Source organism: Grampus griseus, assembly GCF_964374135.1.
Source record: "Grampus griseus genome assembly, chromosome: X".
Lineage (NCBI taxonomy): Eukaryota > Metazoa > Chordata > Mammalia > Artiodactyla > Delphinidae > Grampus > Grampus griseus.
The window spans coordinates 130,226,884-130,248,012 of NC_138999.1; the positions used below are offsets into that span (position 1 = coordinate 130,226,884).

Sequence of the window (21,129 nt, forward strand, 5' to 3'; positions counted from 1 at the left end):
AAAGAGAAGCCAGGCTTCTCTCGGTACCGAAGCTTAGCATCTGACACTTACCTTTCCAGGTTCTCATGTTATCTAAACCAGAGAGAGAGATTCTTCTCGGTACCACAGTGCCTTCCGGCTTCTTGATGCTACTGGGCCCACCGCACAGGAGCTGCTCCTCATGGCGCCGTTCAGAGAGATGGCTTGGCTTGGGGGGGCGGGGAGGTGGCGTGTTGGACATAACATCTAGTTCTTTTACCCCGTAGGGCAAGGAAGCTTGGTTTTGATCTACCTGGACGGTGGAGTTTAAGGAAGTTTCCAGCACCGGTAAAGAAAAGTGGTCCCTGGACGGGCCATTGACATGTCTCGTGCAGATCAGGGCAGCCGGGGGCCTCGTGGAAGGGGCCTCTTGAGAACTGTTCCCAGGGCGTGAGGGGCAGGCCAGGTTCCCGAAGGGCAGTGGCTGTGGGCCGTCCACAAAAACGTCGTCGAAGGACCCCTGTTCCAGTGAGCGCTCCGAGTTTGACCAGCTGTCACATCTGGTGGGGAGACTGATGGAAGAAAAGCACGTACATTTGACTGAGAGGCAGCGAGTCCCCGGCAGCGGTAGTTGATACTGCTACACCCTCGGCACCCACCCACCCATGCCTCTAATGTCGCCTCTACCACACTCAGTGACACCAACCCCTTGATGCAGGGGAAAAAAATGGCTCGTTGATTTGTTTCATCCTCTAAGCGTAAGGTACGTATGAAAATGCAAAGTTGGAAAGGAAAGCCACAGCGCTGAAATGCAGGAGCCACTCTGCTTGGTGTGCCACCAGCTTCGGCCTCGGTAGTGGTTGATAGGGCTCTGCCCCTGCCCTGACGGCAGCAGGAAGAGAGGGGAGTGCACATACACCCGCTAGAAGATGCTACAGCTAAACGGCTGGAGGCGTACCTGGCGTGGTGCAGTCTTCCCGTCTCGCAGTTGGATAGAATCAGATAATCAGGAAGGAAGAGAAACTCTGACTCACTTCCGGTTTCCTCAGTGGCTACAGTACTAGTGCTTGGGTCATCTCTTGGCAGGGAGCTGACAGCAGGGGCGGTGCAAAGGGAGCTGGCGGCAGAGGGCTGCACGCAGGAAGGCGCGCGAGAGCCACTCTCCACACAATCTGCAGGAGAAATCATTTCCCAGCTGAATGTTTAAGAATGGCTAGAACACAGTTTCTCAAATGGCATCTAAGAGGCCAAAGAGAAGATGCAAATCACAGCTGGTGTTTGTACTGATGGAGACCGTGTCCCCAAGCTATAAACAATGTCTGGGGAAGAAGGCCAATGTTCCAAGAGTGAAGTGCTGAATCAATTAAGAGCAAAAAACCCAAGGACTCTTGGCCTAAAAATCTGCAGTTAGATAGTCTTCACACAGCCTCTTCATGGCCCTCGGCCACAGCTCTGCATCACTGTTTATTCACTCAACAAATATACTTACATTTTATATATATATACGCACACATTTATGCATAATAAATATATGTACACGGACTTACATAAGCATTTGGGCACATATGCAGCCATGCATATGTAGATATATGTCTATTTATGTCCATATAGATACCTACTCTTCCACCTACTGTGTGCCCGGAACCGTTCTAACTCTGCCCTCACAGCGTTAATGATTGACTGTTAGTGATGTCTAAGAAAAGGAACGAAAGAAATAAAGAGTTGTGATGGCTGGAAAGCCCACATTCATAAACTCCCAATGAAAGGCCTGCTTCTATTTCCCTTTTGAACCAAGTTGGCAGGAATGCAGGATTCCTGAGTCAGAGTCGTCCAGAACTGCCTGGGTTCAAGTCCAGGCTCTAGTATATAGCTGTCCTGACCTCGGGCAAGTTACCCGCTTGCTCCAAGCTTCCTTATCTGTAAAGTGCTTATGTTCATGCTACATATGCCACAGAATCCGTCTGGGGATGAGACGAGCTAATACAGGCTTGGTTCTCAGATGACCAGTTAGCCCCTACATCCTCGTCAAAACTGAGGGGGGCTACAGGGAACAAAAGAGGTCATGGGGGGTTCCGGCTTCCTCCAACTTCAGGCCAGAGCTTTCTGTTTTATGCCTGGTGCCTTACTTGTTTCTGTTCCCCTTAGGATATCGGGACACATGTTATGTATCTATATTTTAGCATAACTCCCAGATGAGGAAACAAACAGAGGAGACACATAACATGACACAAAAATATGTATCTGGTGTGGGCAGAATGTATGGACTGGGGTGAAGAGTGAGCAGCGGCGTGACTGAGTAGCTTCACTTAGTAAGCTTCCCTGGCTCATGAAAAGAAAAGGACTTTGCTGGCAGGAAGCGCACACACCCTCACGTCTGTCTAAAGAGAGATGCAACTCTGACTCTTCGGCGCCACCTAGCGTTAGAATGTAGGTATTTCAGTGGAAGATGATAAGCACCAGTAAGGACGGAGATGCTGAAGCAACCGTAGACCATGGGATTTAGGGGTAAGGTTCTGCGGGCTAGACTAAGAGACTAAAAGAAAGCAGACTCGAAGTCTCATAGTTTGAAGATCAGGGCATGGTGCCAGGGCCTCAAGAACAAAATCCATGAAGGAGAGTTCACTGTAAGCCCAAGAGCTTTATACCCAGTACATTATATAGAAAGGGCAGTATGTGTGTGTGTGTGTGTGCGCGCGTGTGTGTATAAAAGAGAGAGAGCAAGGGTGAGAGAAAAAGAGCCTCATGGGTCATTTGCTTCCACTGCCCAGAAATGGCTCACAGCAAACTTAGAGCTCATTTCCGTTGCAGAGACCTTGAGCCACTTGGAGATAAGAGGAAACGTTACCTGCCCAAGACAAGTAGCTTAGTTCTTTCTACCTTCTAGTACTGAACAACCCGGTAGGCAACAGAAAAGCTGGAGTTCCTAGAATCTTTTAAAGACAGCGATATTTGATATTTCTAGAAAAACCGGCAGCAGCAGCATGGGGAAAATCAGAGCTGTACAGGACGTCCCCACCCACGTTTTGCTTTCACTGCATGCGCTCCCTGTAGCTCACGAGAGCAAAGCCAAGGTGAGGCTTTGAGGCCACCGAAGTGGCCTGTCACGCTCCGGGGGCAGCGCACGTGGCTCGTGGCTCGGCCGCCGGGTCCTTTCCGGAGCTCCTTGGCACAAGCGCAGCGGCCCCCGCCCGCCCTTAGCCTCGGGAGCCCCCTGTCCGCTCTTACCTGCGCTGTCATCCAGGTGGCCGAGGTTGCAGACCTGACTGATGCTGTGCACCCACACCTGCATTTCTTCCTCGGTCTTGGCCACCAGATAGAACGTGCGAGATGCAGTCTTGACAATGAACACGAAATGGTTCTGGAATTCCTTACGAACGAAGCCCGGGCCCGCGTGCTTCCAGACGGCGCACTCGCTGAGGTCGATGGTGCGGATGGGCTTGCGGGCGCGCTGGCTTCGGTAGTACTCCAGGACGTCGCGGTCGCCGCTCAGGCGGCCCCGCCGCAGCACGAACCAGCGCCTGCGCCAGGCCTGCGGGGAGGCAAGAGGACACGGCTTCTGAGACTCTGCCGGCCGGACGAGGACACTGCCCACCGTAACAGTGAGGTGCGAGGCCCAGCCGGCGGCGTTGTCTGAAAGGACCCACGCAGCCTCTTCAAGTCGCCTTTCACCAGTGATTTTAATGATCGGTCATCACTGGGGAGCGTAGTGATGAGACTCACACCCCCAGGTTGATGAGAGCTATGCAGTCATCACAAGTGATGCAGCAAAGGCGTGCAGTGCAAATTTATGTGTGCCCATGCATTTTTTTAAAAAAAACAATAATGCAGAACAAGAAGGAAGCTTTCTTATCACTGTCTACCTCAAGCCAAAAGCCAGTATCATACACTCAAATCAGTGCCGTCTAATGTGGTCATTTGACTTGTAGAGAATTGCTCAACAAGAAAAGAAGAATAGTGTACATTGGAGAGGAAAGAGGGTTACCATTAGCTGAAGTTGATGTGATTGTCTTTCTGTAAAACCCCCAAAATGAAGATTAAAATACAAGTACAATTCTCAGAGAATTAAGTAACGTGCTGGTTCTGTTTCCTATGTGACAGACTGTTTTCTAAGGGCTTTACCACAACCTATTTCATCTCCAAAACTATCCCATGGGACAGGTAGCTATTTTTATGTCCATTTTATGTATGAAAACATTGAGGTTCAGAGAAATTCATGAGCCCAAGGTCACACAGCTAAGAAGCTGTACGAATAGATTTGAACTCAAGTGAGGGTGGAAGGTTCACTAAGTATGAAGTTAAAAAAAAGAGAGAGGGGACTGTGGGCAATTCTTTAGAGATGTCTGACTGTAAAGGGGGAAAGCTCTGGGGTCCAGGGATTTTTTTGTAAAGATGGAAGACACTTCTGCATCCACCCCCCTAGGTCAGCCTGTCATGAGGGCTGGGGGCCGGGGCGTGGGGCAGGCACTGTCTGGCCTGAAGGATCCTCTGTTCCCTGCGGAGAAGCACCGTAACAATAGGAGGGAACTGTCTTTAGTGCTACAGGAATATGGGAGAGCCAAACCTTGAGGTCAGATGGTCTGGCAAAGCTTACCATGACCAAAAAAGAAAAGAGAATGATGCTCTGCGTGCCACTGCAGCTTCAGGTGTGCCTGACATGTTTATATGCCCACCAGCTTTCATCCAGAGGCCGGGAGAAAAGGGAAAGGGCACCGTGTGCAGTGTTCTCAGCTCCCTTCCTGCCCAGGGGCTGGGAGATCTGAGGCAGCAGAGCGTCTGATGAGGCCATGAAGAGGGAGAGGGGGCTCTCACACCCGACCTGCAATCATGGCTCAGAATTGAAAGCTGCTTTGAGGCCATGGCAAGAGGCAGCATCAGAAGGGTGGCGGTCACCCCACATGGGGTTGGGACAGAGAGGAGGAAACCGTGCCTTCAATGATGGTGTAAAGCTCTAAGGAGAGATCTGGCCACTTGGAAGAGGGACAAAGCAGTGTAATTAAGTCCTTGTTTTTAAGACAAGAGAAATAACAGCATGTTTGTAGGCTCCTGGGAGTGATGGACGAGGGAGAGAAGCATTAATCATTCAGTACATTCCTGTCACAAAAACATGGTACTGGATGGGGTGGAAGGAGCTCCCGCATCACCGTCAGGATGAGAGAACACCCTGGGGTGCCCGGGGTACCCCAAACTTTCCAAAGGCCACCTTGGTAGGGAGATGTGAAGAGGAACTTTGTTGTACTTCCCAAAACTGATTCTAAAAGAGGAAGTCAAACTGGATGCTGAAACAAGTTTCAAGTTAACTGCTCTTAGTTTTATAGAAACACATTTCTTATCCTCTAATAACAGTGTTGGTGGGCAGGGGGGAGGGGTCCACAATGCATCCTGCCAGATGGTGGAGATGGGGAAGGGGGTTAGAACTGGTCCCTGAAAGAGCTCACCATGTAGCTGGGATGCCGAGAGGCGTGGAAATATGAAATGGATAGATTTCAAGCCCGGGTAAGGAGCGCCCTGGTAGGAGAAGAATGACACACACATTCATTCAGCAATTATCTGTTGGCACCCTAATATGCTAGCCACTGGTCAACAAGCCACGGGCCCTGCCACTCAGTCTTGTGGGCAGCAGGGGAAGTGGGCACGTGGATAAACAGGCAACTGCAGTCAGCGAGATCAGTGCTACAATAAGGGAGAGCCAAAATGCTACGGGCATACACAAGAGACATCCTCCGGGGCGACGTGGTAGCCGAGCTGACGCTGAAGAAGGGCCAAGGAAGCAGCAGCGCCTAGCACAGCCTGCATGCGAAACTCACCAGCACGCCCTCCCACAGGCTTGGAGGTTCCTTAAAAAACTACAAATAAATAAATATAAAAAAACTACAAATAAAAGAACTACCATACGACCCAGCAGTCCCACTACTGGGCATATACCCTGAGAAAACCATAATTCAAAAAGAGTCATGTACCACAACGTTCATTGCAGCTCTATTTACAACAGCCCGGAGATGGAAACAACCTAAGTGCCCATCATCTGATGAATGGATAAAGAAGATGTGGCACATATATAGAATGGAATATTACTCAGTCATAAAAAGAAACGAAATTGAGCTATTTGTAATGAGGTGGATAGACCTAGAGTCTGTCATACAGAGTGAAGTAAGTCAGAAAGAGAGAGACAAATACCGTATGCTAACACATATATATGGAATCTAAGGAAAAAAATGTCATGAAGAACCTAGGGGTAAGACAGGAATAAAGACACAGACCTACTAGAGAACGGACTTGAGGATATGGGGAGGGGGAAGGGTGAGCTGTGACAAAGCGAGAGAGTGGCATGGACATAAGTACACTACCAAACGTAAAATAGATAGCTAGTGGGAAGCAGCCACATAGCACAGGGAGATCAGCTCCGTGCTTTGTGACCGCCTGGAGGGGTGGGATAGGGAGGGTGGGAGGGAGGGAGACGCAAGAGGGAAGAGATATGGGGACATATGTATATGTATAACTGATTCACTTGGTTATAAAGCAGAAACTAACACACCATTGTAAAGCAATTATACCCCAATAAAGATGTTAAAAAAAAAAGAAAAGAAAAGCAGAAATAACGTGTTCTTGGAGCTCTTTGCTGAGTAGGTGAAACCAGGTTTCTGGGCTTCTGGAAGTGAGAGACATGTGACAAAGACCCTTGAAAGCAAGCGGCCAGCACCGAAGTGAAGCCTTCGTAGTGACACTGCTCCACACGGAAGTTATCAAAGGGACTCAGGAGCCAACCTGAAGGTACTCCCACTGGTCGAAGATGGAACAATTCGAGCTTTAATAAATATAATCATTACGGTGGCTTGAAATCCATCAGATATGTTTCAATCTGGGAGTTCATCATGATATTAAAAGAGAAAAAAGAATTTGTCATCCTCAGAGGCTGTGATGGAACCACTTCATTATCTTTTCATAAAGGTATTCTGCTTAACAAAGGAAAACCAATGATAGAATTAGAATCTCACCATTCTGCTGTCCACAGCGAAATCATAGGTAGAGGTGTTCAGCCTCAACAGTTGCTAACTTATGAAGAGGAACCAGCAGACGTGGAAGTTCCACCCGCAAAGCCAGACAGTGGGAAATTCTGTGATCAAAGGCCCAGGTTCTTCAACAGACAAATGACAAGAAAAAGAAAGGACAGAGGTGATCTATGGAGTAAATGAGTCTTAAAAGATGTATGAGAAATTTTCTGTGGGATTATTTTTTATTGAAGTATAGTTGATTTCCAGGGTTGTGTTAGTTCCAGGTGTACAGCACAGCAATTCAGTTAGACATATATTCTTTTTCAGATTCTTTTCATCATAGGTTATTATGAGATAGATACTGAATATAGTTCCCTGTGCTATACGGTAGGTCCTTGTTGGTTATTTTATATATAATAGTGTGTATCTGCTAATCTCAAACTCCTAATTTATCCCTCCCCCACCCCCTTTGGTAACTATAAGCTTCTCTTCTATGTCTGTGAGTCTGCTTCTGTTTCATAGATTCATTTGTGTCATATTTTAGATTCCACATATAAGTGATGTCATACGGTATTTGTCTTTCTCTGTCTGACCGACTTCACCCAGTATGATCATCTCTAGGTCCATCTCTGTTGCTGCAGGTGGCATTATTTCACTCTTTTTTATGGCTGAGTGACATTCCACTGTATTATAGTGTCTAGGGGATGCTCTTTTGAGTGATAAAAACATTTAAAAATGCAAAGAAGAGATTTCTCTGGATAGGGCATGTTCATGCTGCATTCACTATGGGCCAGGCACTGAGCACGACGGGACCCGGGGGCTGCTGGCTCTTCCAACTGGGGAGATGTTCACATTTCACAAGGGCAGGATTGCGGGATTCCACAGCAAAACACTGTCAGTTTGCCCTGGGCAAATCGCTTCTCCCACTGCACACCGATGGGCCCTGAGGGCTCTTCGAGCTCTGACCATAGAAAGATGTTTCCCATCAGCCTTTTCAGGCAGCCCACCAGTATCAACTCCAGCAACAAAACCCTGCGACATCCTGTAACCTTGTGGAAAGGTGTTTGTGCTCATTTCTCAAATATGAAGAAGGTAAAACTGAACTCCCCTAGGAAGGTGTGTTGAGATCCCAGGCCCGTTGCTGATTCTGTGTTTACAAACACCTCCTGGCTGGTTTCTTGCAAGGCTGAGGTGGCTGCTGTGCAATGGCGGGCTTCCCATCCAGGGAAGAGGGACTGAGACTTGAATCTGAGTTTCCCTGTTATGGACTGAAGTGTTTCCCCCCCACCCCCAAACTTCCTATGTTGAAGTCCTAACCCTCAATGCCTCAGAAGGTAACCTTATTTGGAGACAGGATCTTTACAGAGGTATCAAGTTAAAATAAGGTCACTAGGGTGGGGGCCCTAATGTAATATGACTGGCAGAGTTGCCAAGACAGAGCAGCATTCTGGACGGCTGAGGCAGCTGGGATTTGTAGGGAAAGGCACCAAAGAGGAGGGTGCTGAAAAGAGGGTAAAGGAAGAGCTGCAGAAATCCACCTGGGAATTCCCTCACGGGACGTCGGCTGGATACTAACACCCACATCTGTTGGGTGAAACCCCATGAGGTGAATCCAGAAACAACGCCTGGACACCCACAAAGTGAATGACTACCGAGCTCACACAGGGCTGGGAGATACTCAGACCAGCTCAAGTGGAGAAACCTGAAACATCCAGCAGAGACTCTAGACAGGCCACACCTCCGAAGCTTTCAAGTTAGTGAATTACCCGACAAAGACAGCTCAACACTTTTTAAAGGAAGACAATGAAACTCAGACACTCAACAATATAATGTTTATGATGTAGAGCATTTTCCCCAAATTGCTAGAAATGCAAAGAAGCACGAAAATGTGGTTCATAATCAGGAGAAAAATCATACAATAGACAGAGACCTAAAAATGACAGAGATGGGCGTCCCTGGTGGCGCAGCGGTTGAGAGTCCGCCTGCCGATGCAGGGGACGCGGGTTCGTGCCCCGGTCCGGGAGGATCCCACGTGCCGCGGAGCGGCTGGGCCCGTGAGCCATGGCCGCTGGGCCTGCGCGTCCGGAGCCTGTGCTCCGCAACGGGAGAGCCCACAGCAGTGAGAGGCCCGCGTACCGCAAAAAAAAAAAAAAAAAAAAAAAATGACAGAGATGATGGAATAAGCACACAGTATTTTTAAAACAGCTCTTATGATGTGTGACATTTAAAGGAAAATGTGATAATGAGGACAGAGATAGAAGATATAGACAAGAACAAAATGGAACTTGTGGAGGTAAATGTACAATATCTGAAATGAAAAATTCACTGGATGTGTAGAACAACACCTTAAGCATAAAAGAAGTGCTCAGTGAACCGGAAGTGCATTTTTAGCAGCTCCCTGGGGAGAAATGAACAGACTCCCCAGGGACCTGCTAAAAATGCACATTCCTGGACCTCACGTCCAGAAAGGCTTACTCACCAGGCCTGGCTTGGGGCCCAGGAATGTGCATTTTTAACAAGCATCTCTACAGATTGTGATGCGTAGAAGCAGTGCCCTTTCTAAAGGTACCTAACTGGCCAAGGATGCAAAGGGAGTTCAAGATGGACCATTTCAACACTGAATTCCTATCCTTTTATGGGTTGTGAACCCCTTAGAAAACATGATGAAATTCATGGACCTTCTGTCATCACAAACATGTGTGCAGGGACTTCGCTGGTGGTCCAGTGGTTAAGACTTTGCACTCCCAACGGAGGGGGCCCAGGTTCGATCCCTGGTCAGGGAACTAGATCCCACATGCATGCTGCAACTAAGACCCAGCGCAGCCAAAATAAAATTAATTAATTAAAAAAAAAAAACGTGTGCGCGTGCGTGCGTACACACACACACACACACACACACACACACACATACACATACACACACTGTTCTGGATGGCTTTCCCTGATTGAACTTCACACACTCTCCCTCATGGCCTCACCCAGTATCATTTCTCTTAACAACCATCTATTTTCTGATGATTTACAAAATTATGTTTCCAACCTAGATCTTTCCCAGAAACTTCAGACCCATGCCTAAGGTCCAGCTTTGAGACTATGCTCATACTTGTTGAGTGAACTAATTCCACATGATTTCACAGTGCCCTGGACCTAGGTTTAAAACACAACTCTTGAGAAATATGACTAGCTTTGTGGGTTCATAACAAACCTCATCACCAGGATTTACTCACCACATATTTACGTGCTAGGAACTGGGGATGTGATGGGGAACCAGACAGACAAGTTCTCGAAGCTGGACATCAGGCAAGGCTTGGTCCGAGCCTTTAAACTGCAACACGGTAAGTGACACTGGGGTGTCAGCTACACATTTCCTTTTCTTAATTAATTTATTTTATTTATTTTTGGCTGCGTTGCGTCTTCGTTGCTGCGCACCGGCTTTCTCTAGTTGCGGCGAGCGGGGGCTGCTCTTCCTTGCGGTGCACGGGCTTCTCAGTGCGGTGGCTTCTCTTGTTGCGGAGCGTGGGCTCTAGGCTCGCGGGCTTCAGTAGTTGTGGCACGCGGGCTGAGTAGTTGTGGCTCGCGGGCTCTAGAGCGCAGGCTCCGTAGTTGTGGCGCACGGGCTTAGTTGTTCTGCAGCATGTGGGATCTTCCTGGACCAGGGCTTGAACCCGTGTCCCCTGCATTGGCAGGCGGATTCTTAACCACTGCGCCACCAGGGAAGCCCTAGCTACACATTCCTAAGACGAGCCTTTGTCAGTTAATAACACAGGCTATTGAGGCTGCAGATTACCATGGACAAAGGTTCAAAGTTTGAGCACTTTATTCCTACACTCAGTTCTATTTGCACAATAAAATAAACCTGGCTGGGTTAAGCAAGTTTCACTTCTTGGGCTCCAGAATTCACTCCAATAAAAGTGAAGTGCCCTGTCTGGATTGTATCCATCGTCGAAAGACACTGAAGTGAACTGAGAAACGTCCTGCAATCTCTGAGGCTGGAAAGAGACACCTCTGATTTAAACTGCTCTTCTGGCCAGAGTGATTACTGTCCCTTTGTTTCAGCGGAATTGGCCCCCTGACCCCTCTGCAGCGGTGAAATCCCAAAGCTATGAAATCATTTCCTCCGCATGTGCACAGGACCCATCCGCAAGCTGCCGGCATCGCCCAGCTTTCCAACTCGGGCTGAGGGAACGAAACCTCCATCGAGCTGCACTTGGAACTGTGGGTTTTGATCCTTCAATATTACTGTCATCTGAGCCAGGGCAGTTTTCGACTCAAGCTGCCCAAGGAACTGTGCAGGCCTCTTCCCCTTTGGACCTGTGGATGTGCTCCGTGCTGCCCTGGCTTCTGAGCTGTTCTCGCAGGGGCCTTATCTGTCAGGCTGCAGGAGGAACTTTAGAAACCAAGACCTGGCCAGTGAACATCGGCTGGTCTCCAGCTCGCCCTGGGACTCTAGCCTGTGCCCATCTAGCCTGTGTGCTCTGTGAGGGCAGGACCGGGGGGAGGGCTGGCTGGAAAAGCTTAACGGGAGGAATCCTCATGTTGGAACAGATCTGTATATTGACTGCAGTGGTGGCCACACGAATCTACACGTGCAATGAAACTGCACTGAGACACACAGACACACGCACCTACAACAGGCGAAACCTACAGCAGCTCCTGTGTGTTCACAAACTCCTGGGGATCTAGTTAAGCTTCTAAATAAGCTTACAGAAAGATGCTCAATCCGAAAGAACTCAAAGTACAGAAAAGGAAACCTACAGGAAGCGGGGAGCACATCAGAAGTACAAGTAAGATGCGCGATTTCAATCTAAATGCATCAATCATTACATCCAGCGGAAATGGACTCAGTACTCCGGCACAAAGATGTTCATGGAATGGGTCGCATGCGGGGGATGCAGAGATGAGCATTACCAGGCCCCGCTCGCAGGATGCACATGACGGTCTCGAGGGCCATGTGCTATGACAGAATATACCACGGGGACGAATTTGTGGGTGCCGGGAAGGTCAGAGTGACAGAGGATGAAGCTAAAGAGGGGGTGGTGGCCAAATGGTGGAAGACACAGTGGGCCTGAGGGAGGGGAGGGGTCGAAGCTGAATCAGAGGCTGCTTTATGACCGGGCAGGTACTATTATTGTGTCATGTCCCCGAATGGAACAACTTGTATTTATCATCTTGTGAAGTGGTCAAGGCAGCTAATTTTCCAGAAAAAGAAGCTGGTCCTCAGAGAGATGGGGTGTTAGCTTTCCGCAGACTGTCCTGCCTCGTGGAACTGTCAAAGCTGTTTCTCCGATCTAGCTCCAAAGTGGAATCTTTCTGTCCCCTCACACACAAACATTCTTCGCTGGAGTCCAGAAGACACGGAGCGAAAGAGGCAAGAGGACTGAAGCCTGGCTCTTGTCTCATTGACTGACTTTTCATTTCCTTTTACATCTTTCTTCATCCCCCATCTTCTGACTGGAACACATTCCCCCCCACTGTGTTTTTCTTCTCCTTGTGCTGCTATTAACGGATACTTGGTAAATGTCAGTGCGTGTCCAGAAAACCTTCTTCTGACTGGAACACATCCCCCCCCCACTGTGCTTTTCTTCTCCTTGTGCTGCTATTAACGGATACTTGGTAAATGTTAGTGAGTGTTTAGAAAACCTAACAACTCCATCAGGACTGCCATTTGTAAGGCCCCCAGGAATCTTGGATGTGGTCCCAGAACGCGAGATGAAAGAAAGCGTTTGGTAACAACTTGGAGGTTTATAGTAACTTCCCAAGACCCGCTCCTTTAAGCTCAGCTCCCATTTTCTTCCCAGTGGTGTCACCTTGAAAACACTCAGGAAGTTTGGGGTGCGGTTATGTGTTGCAAAAGGCGAACATCATTGAAAAAGAAACAAAGTGAAACAAAGTCCTGGTGAATGTTCTATTTTCTGCTGTGCTTTACTCAAGGGGGCCCCTTCTCTCCGCCTTCCACTTCCTCGCCAAGGGGGACCACAAAAGCCAGGGGACCCGAGGGCGGTGGGTCGGGAATTTCCAGGAGCCGGGATTGCTGGTGACCCTTCAGCCTGATGGCCTGTAACCTTCTGCCTGCCACCACATAGAGCCGGGACTTGTCGCAGGCGTGGAATAGCTTCCTGTGATTGTCCTGGAGACGGCCTGGCCCACGGGTTCCGCTTCCAGGCCTTGTCAAGAGAAGCAGACAAGTCCTGGATCTCTGCGATGTGGAAGGAGGAACCCTGAGGAGGACTGTTCGGCAGAGATAAGTGTGCCACTCTACGTGACGTGGACTTGACCTTCCTCGTGTACTGAGACCTAAGCGCCACTCAACGTCCTGGGTGGTTTCTCATCATTTCTGAACTGGACACTGACAAATGAAATAATATGACCCTCACACCCAAGGGTGTCCCCTTGGGACGTTCCTTTGCCACTGCTCAAGCTGAGCACGCAGGGGTGAGGGCTCCTGGGACCATCTCCGAAGGAGTCCCTGAACCATGAGGTGACGCCGACCCCTTGAAATGCACAATAGTAATAATAATAGGTAACACGCACGTCCCCGGGAACTGGTCGAAGTGCTTTGGATGGATTAAATGAAATTATTTAACCTGCACACAGGTCCTTACAGCATTCTCTACACAGGAGGAAAGGCGTGATGTGAACCAACTGGGATGGAATGAGAGTGTAGACTTGGTTACCAAGTCTAGGACAAAAGGTCTTGGAAAGGAGAAAATCTGGCCCTATTTTATACAAATGAGCTCACACTCCAGCAGGAGGCCCACCCCTTCTTTCTCCTGAAATATGTGAATTTGGAAGGCATTCAGAAAACCCGGTCTCTTGTGTCATTGGATGTAAGGTAGCTGAGGTTTAATGCTGAGAGAAATCTCTCTAAAATGTTCCCCCCGGTGCCTGGTGCCAAGAGCAAGCTCAGTCAATCTTGTTGAACAAGTTAATGAATGTCTAGCTCATTCCACCTGTAATCCAAATAAATTCTGCCTGAATTAAATATTCACATTTAAATAAGGAAATGATAACAGGACTGAAAAAATAGAGGTGGGCATTGACCTAACACCGGCCTCTGGGAAGGCTTTCCAAAAACATGACACGACAGCCACACATTCATTCCTCAGAAGTGGAGCCGTCGGTGCTGTTAACACTCGTGCTACCCGTGACTCAGCTGCCGGAGGGCAGGAGGGACGGAAAGAGGAGACAGCGGGCAGGAGACAGGTCCCAGCTGGCAGGCAGCTAACGGCCCCAGAGTGATGGTTACGGGGCAGCTCATCAGCACGAAACACTGTTTTGGCTGCAGGAAGTTGCCAAAACCGCCTCCCAGCCTCTGGCCAGCACAAAACTGTGACTCAAGAGAAGCGGTTCCGCCCGGGAGCCCACAGGATGCCAGTGTTGACTTAAGCTCGAGTTTCGGCCTGGGAGAAGCTGAGCTCCCAGAGGGCACCTGCCGGCGGCAGACTCGTCCCCAGGTACCTAGAGAGGAAAAGAACAGCCTGGCTTTCAGCTTGGTTTCACGACTTGCTGGGCTCAAAGGACAGACATCTGTTAGAAGGAAGACCCCTTTATTGCTTACAGTTCAAGGCCAATTCCCTGGGCCTCCTCCCTGCTGACCCCAGTGCATTTCTGCATGCCGGGAACGCACGTGCCAATCAGGATGCAGAAATGTTTGCTCGGCGAAGTGATGAGCGCTGCCTGCTGCGTCTGGCTTTCGTCCCATCCGCCTCACGGTCCCTCTCAGCTCCTAAAGCCTGAGGGTCTGGGTGGAGGAGAAGCCCACACCATTGTCCTCTCGTTCCTCAGTTAAGGATTTTTCAGTGGCATCCTTCACAAATCTTTCTCCTATTTCGTCAAAGCTGTACCCTTCCAGGAGGAGATGAGACGTCTAACCGATCTCAGGGCTCTCCATGACTTGGTTAGATTCTCCTGCTCTATTTTGGACTCTTTTCAATGAGTTTCACAGAGGGGAATTACATAAACAAGTATTCAGAAATAAGTTACTTTCTTTCTCAGAAACCTCTTCGCAAGATCCAGCAGTCACACAGGCGAAAGCAAAAAGGGCACCTTGTTGTTTAAATGTGTGTCTGTCTGGTGTCTCAGGAGGTTGTATATTATTTCTTATGTGTCACGTCCCTTTGTAGACCTTCTTCTATGCCCATTTTTCCATTGCAATGCCGATCCTTTCCCTAATGATTTACAAGGATTATTTCCTAGAAGTTAAGGATATAAACTCATTTGCCTTATAGGTTTATGTTGTTTTTGAAGCGCCAGTGCCTAAAGTTGTGCTCAGCATGCGGGAGATGCTCAGTAAACATCTGCTGAAGGACTGAAGGAATGAATAAATGAATGAATGGAAGTGTTTTATTCTCATATAGCAAAAATCTATCTTTCCCTTTATAGTTTTGCTATCATGTTTAGAAAGGTTTTCCCCAGCCCCAGATCAGATTGAGATCCTACAACATCCTCTTGTAGAAACTATATTTCATTGTCTTCCATTTAAACTCAACACATCTGGAATTCGTTTGTCATGTCTCTATGAAGTGAGATTGATCTGTAGTTTTATGAATTTGCTATCAGGATTCCTGAAGAAGCTTGCATCTTTTTCTGTGCCTAAATAGTTTAAAAGAGTGTGAGAGTGATCTGTTCTTTAAAGTTCAAAAGATCTCAAATATTAAAACATTCTGAGTCAAGCATCTGTCTCGGAGGTAATTTCACTTCGTTCATATTTACCTTATAATATTGACCAAAATAACATTTTAGGGTGTAAGACTGTGAAGTGAGAGTTCTCCTTTGGTGTGAACATTTCGGTGGAGTTAAAGTACAGTTTAAACTTCAGTTTAATTTCTAGTTACGCCATGCTCAGGGCCCAAGACCCCAAACCACGGATTTCTCGTCAGCACTAAAAGCCACAGTGTAACAGACTTGCTTCTTGTGAAATAGGAACTGGTGGTGATAAACCGAAACAACCACGGAAAAGGAGGCCTGGGAGGGGACAGCAAAGCAGCCCACGAGGGGGCCTAGCCGGCGTGCTGGTATAAAGCAGGCACAGTTCTGACGTGGAAAGAAGGCAAAGTGAGCACGGTGGGATGCATCGTGAGGCTCTACCTGGAGGGAGCCAGACAAGAAAACAGGGTGCTCCATTGCAGAAGGAACGCGACTTTGGTCCCTGGCGGGATACAACAGGTGTGGAGGCCCGCCGGCCAGGGCTGCCCAGCATGCCTTGGGGCTTGGCTATACAGGGCCTCTGGGCTCATCCAGCCTGACACAAGATAATAAAAAAGTATTTTCCTACATTTTCTTTTAATCTTTTATGTTGAATTATTCCATGCATATAATTGCGAGAAGCCAAACAACTCACAAAAACTATAAAGGAACCAATTTCCAGATTTGCTTACAAAAGACAAAAAATATCTGCGTGGCAAGAGACCCCCTGAACAAAGTTGAGATGATGAATTTGTAGGCAGCTACAAGTGAATAAACAAAATACATAAAGAGCTTCTGTGAAAACACTCCGATAAACGTAGACGACCTGACTACCTGGAGGATGGTACTTCCACACTCTGAGATTTGGAAGCCCCTGGAAGGAGCAGATTTAGGGAGACTACATTGCCCTGAGGCCTCTGCTCTCTCTTGTTGCTGCGAGTGTGCTTTTATTTTGGAGAATGATAAACTTTTCCCTTCATTTCACTCAGACTTGTAAATGAGATGAGGGAAATGGAACTCAAAGAGTCACAACAAAGTACCTTTGGATGGAGATTTACTTTCTTCCTTTCTGATTTTTAGCCATTATACATAGTGACGTTAACATCCATGAACATACATCATTGTGCAAAGGTTTGAAAATTTTGTGCCAATCTGATGGGCAAAGGTATCACATTTTTAATTAGCAATTTTTGGTTATATGACTTGGGGCCATTTGTTTCTTCTATGAAATGCTTATTTTCTCTCAGAAAATGAAAACATATGAATGTTGACTGTTACAATCTAGAGGCAGGTGGGTCCATAGACAGGGGGGTGGTAGCAGCTGTCAGCTTCCAATAAAAAAAGAACAAGATGCCACAATGGCTTTCTTTCTCCACTCTGGCTCTAGGTTCTGAACAGGTGGGAACTTACATCCTGAGAAGGACCTGAGGAAAGGTGGGAACTTATTTCCTTCTCTGTCGGGCCCAAATCTGGAGGTGGGCGCCACTTGATTCCTGGTGACCTTACACTGCAAATCAATAAAATGCTTCCCTCTCCTTTGCTTTCAGCTACCCAAAGATCATGACAGATTGGCTGAAGGACAAATTGCAAACAAAAAGGTGAAATTTACCGGTAAGAAATGCAAGGTCCAGTCCCCGGGCCTCAACAAAGCAAAACATCGACAGCACAAGCAGAGACTGGAGGAAAGAGATCTCAGCAAGAGCACAGAGGAAAACGCAGCTCTCTCGACAGGAAGCCAGGCGGGTGTGAGTCAGCGGTGGGGTGGCCGCCGGCCCTGAGCCAGGGGGACCTCCAGCCTCCAGGCGGGGAGGGGGCAGCTGGCTCCGCTCGGCCTGCTGCTCTGAACCCAGGAGTGCACTCAGTCCTGGTAGCAGCTCGGAGGAGGTGGATGGATGGCCTGAGAACCTGGAAGGAATGGCGGCATTGACCGGCCACCCTCACACTGGATGCCAGCGGGGCTCCCAGGTGAACAGAGCGAGGTGTGTTCCGTGTAATCTCAAGAGGTAACAACACCGGGCTGGATTCTCCCAGTCGGAGCTGTCACACGATTCTTTGGGAATTGTGTTTATGTAACCGGTTTCCTGTTGCTGGAACTGTCCGGATAACAAGTGATCGCTCAAAAACGTGGCCAGTATGTAACGAGATGACCACTGACACCCTTTCCAATCACTGAAGTTTACAGAACTGCACTGCGATCGGGCTTACAGACCACCCTGCTCAACGGCCCCTGTCTCTCTCAGACGTTTTAATCAAGCAGTCGAGAAGCCCCAGTGGTTATCTCTCTAAAATCATTCTCATATTCTTCCTTTTTGCTGCCCTCCCATTAATACCCTTTGTTTTCCAGTCTCCCTCACAGCTGGAATACAGACTCTGATGGTCTCTCCCGCCAGATCGTAAAGCAAAAGGATGACAAGCTCCAAGACTTAAATTCTTGGCTCGAAGCACGGTTGGAAAACTAGGCTTTCTATGATAGTGCTAAGACTCTCTTCTAGCTTACGTGCGCAGGCTGAGGTCATCCACAACAACCCTGGGCTTAACACTGCGAGTTGCTGAATTATTCCACCGGGTCTTGTAAGTGAAACAAAGGGCACACTTCGAAAAGACTGGGCCTGGAGGGTTGGAACGGGGACATCGGATGGCGTTGGGCTGAATCTGAGCCCCACTGGGAGGACCACCAAGGAGTCAGACTCCTCGGGAAGGAAGGTTTCGATCACCTCACCAGGCCCACAACGCTGATCAGCTAAGGCATTGTCTTTCCCCTTTCTTTTCCCTACTGTTTTCTGTAGGATGGGTTGGTGGCAGTGAACTCGAGCTAAGTGGCATCGTTCAGCCTGTCAGGCACCCGCAGTAGTGATAGCAGGTTTCTCACCAGAACTAGTTCTGAGTTGTGGTTTGGGGTGTTTTTTCCTGGCTGTTTAACCTCAAAGCTGGTTCTCCAATCCTCTCACCATTTCTGTCAGAGACCCAATATCATTCTGATCAGCTCTTTTTCTGCTTAAATCAGTCAGGATCAGCTTCTGTTGCTTGCAGATTAAAACCCTGACTAGTACAACATCTACAAAGAGTGTGTGGTCAGTCCAAGTTTCCTCATCTCTAAAACACGCCAAAACTGAATGAAGAAATAACAAATATAAAAGGAGAAATTAAAGTTAGAAAAATTAAAAAGTAGGACTTATTAATAATCAAAAAACGGGTTCACTGCCAAAACAAAAATCAATAAAACAGAAAACACCAACTAACCTAACCAACAGGGGAAAAAGGAACAGAGCACAAATTCGCAATGACAAGGAAGCAATACCTCTGAGAAGAGTAAAAACAAATTTAAAAAATCAGAAAAGCATTTCATAAAATTATATGTGATAAATTTGATGGCTTGGATGAAACAGACACTTTTCCAGGAAGAGTATAATTTATAAAACTGACTCAGGGAGAGATAGACTAAACAGACCAATTTCCATAAAAGAAATAGAGTTGACAAAGATCTAAACACACACAAAAAAGCAACAGATACAGTTTAGAGGGGAATTCTGCCAAAATTTTAAAGGGCTGTTAATTCCAACTCTACTTAAAATGTTCTAGAATATGGCAAACTTCCAAATTTTTATATGACCGAAGTATAACATTTATGCCAAAATCTGCTAAAGATTGTACAGAAATTTAAAGCCAAAGACCAATCTCACTTATATAAAATATTAGCCTGAATAATCCAACAACACAATGAAAAATACACCTTGCCCAACTGGGGCTTATTCCAGAAATGTAAAGGTGGTCTAATATTAGATAATCTATCAATAGAATTCATTGCTTTGCTAGATTTAATGAAAAAGTCATATGACCATCACTAGAAATGCTGAAAAACTTCTTAATAAAATTCAACAATGACTTCTGATTAAAAAAAAACTCAGTAATACAGGAATTGTAGAATATTTCACTAACATAAAGAAAATATATTCTCCTAGCCCCAAAGTCAATATTTTTCTTTCTTTCTTTTTTTTTTAAAGTATTTAAAAAGAAAATTGTTTTAAGATTTTTAAAAACATTTGTTCTTCGGCTGTGTTGGGTCTTCGTTGCTGCACATGGGCTTTCTCTTTAATTGTGGCAAGCGGGGGCTACTCTTTGTTGCGGTGCGTGGGCTTCTCATTGTGGTGGCTTCTCTTGTTGTGGAGCACGGGCTCTAGGTGTGCAGGCTTCAGTAGTTGTGGCTCGCGGGCTCAGTAGCTGTGGCTCGTGGGCTCTAGAGCTCGCGGGCTCAGTAGTTGTGGTGCACGGGCTTCATTGCTCCGCGGCATGTGGGATCTTCCCGGACCATGGCTCGAACCCGTGTCCCCTGCATTGGCAGGTGGATTCTTAACCACTGCGCCATCAGGGAAGCCCTCTTTCTTTTTTTAAAGAGCAGCTTTATTGAAGTATAATTGGCACACAAAGAACTGTACATAACTAATGTGTACAATTTGATGAGTTTGACATATGTAGACACCTGTGAAATCATCACCACAGTCAAGGTAGCAGACATATCCATCACCTCCCTAAGTTTTCCTGTGTTCCTTTGTGTGTGTGTCAATGTGTGTGCAGTAAGAACACATACATGACATCTACCCCTCTAACAACTTTTATAATATAGTATTGTTGGCTATAGGCATTATGCTGTCCAGCAGACCTCTAGAAATAATTTATCTTGTATAACTGAAACTTTATACCAATACAGGCCAGCAATTCCACTGGTGGGTATATGCTCAAAAGAATTGAAATCAGGATCTCAAAGAGATACCTGTCCTCCCATGTCCATCCATCAGAACATTGTTTACAAAGCCAAGACATGGAAACAATCTAAGTGTTAGATGATGGATGAATGCATAAAGAAAATGCGATATGTCCATACAATGGAATATTATTAAGCCTTACAAAAAGGCAATCCTGTCATTTGTGACATATGGATAAACCTGGAGGACATTGTAAGTGAGATAAGCCAGACACAAATGGACAAATACTGCATGATTCCACTTATATGAGGTCCCTAGAACAGTCAAACTCATAGAAGCAGAGAACTGGATGGTGGTCACTGGGGGATAGGGGGAGAAGGAAATGGGGATTTGTTGTTCAATTGGTATAAACTTCTAATATTTTTCTTAATAGGAAAACATTGAAGGCATGCCTATAAAAGTCAAGATCAAAATAAGCTTGCCCATTGTCAATACTACTGTTTCACATTGGGGTGTTAACCAACACATTTGGACAAGAGGAAAAAAACCAAGATACGTAAGAATTGAAAACGGAAGTGGTAAAACTCTTTCTATTTTGGGGACTTCCCTGGTGGTCCAGTGACTAAGCTCCGAGCTCCCAATGCACGGGGCCCATTCCGTCCCCAGTCGGAGAACTAGATCCTGCACGCCACAACTAAAGAGCCCACATGCCGCAACTAAAAGATCCCGCCTGCCACAACTAAGACCTGGTGCAGGCAAATAAATTAAAAAAAAAAAAAAACTCTTTCTTTTTTGGA

The 21,129-nt window shown here is 47.1% G+C and overlaps 1 protein-coding gene across 2 annotated transcripts in view; it reads right to left on the reverse strand.

Moving 5' to 3' along the window:
* Positions 1-21,129, reverse strand: part of GAB3 (GRB2 associated binding protein 3) — a gene marked incomplete at both ends in the record, with an annotated part of 60,168 nt that overhangs the window by 27,540 nt on the left and 11,499 nt on the right. For both annotated transcript variants that reach the window (XM_082681321.1, XM_082681320.1), the window contains 3 exons: positions 52-530; positions 917-1,130; positions 3,184-3,487. In XM_082681321.1, the coding sequence (XP_082537447.1) occupies positions 52-530; positions 917-1,130; positions 3,184-3,487 (997 nt within the window). The remainder of the gene's footprint in view (positions 1-51; positions 531-916; positions 1,131-3,183; positions 3,488-21,129) is intronic.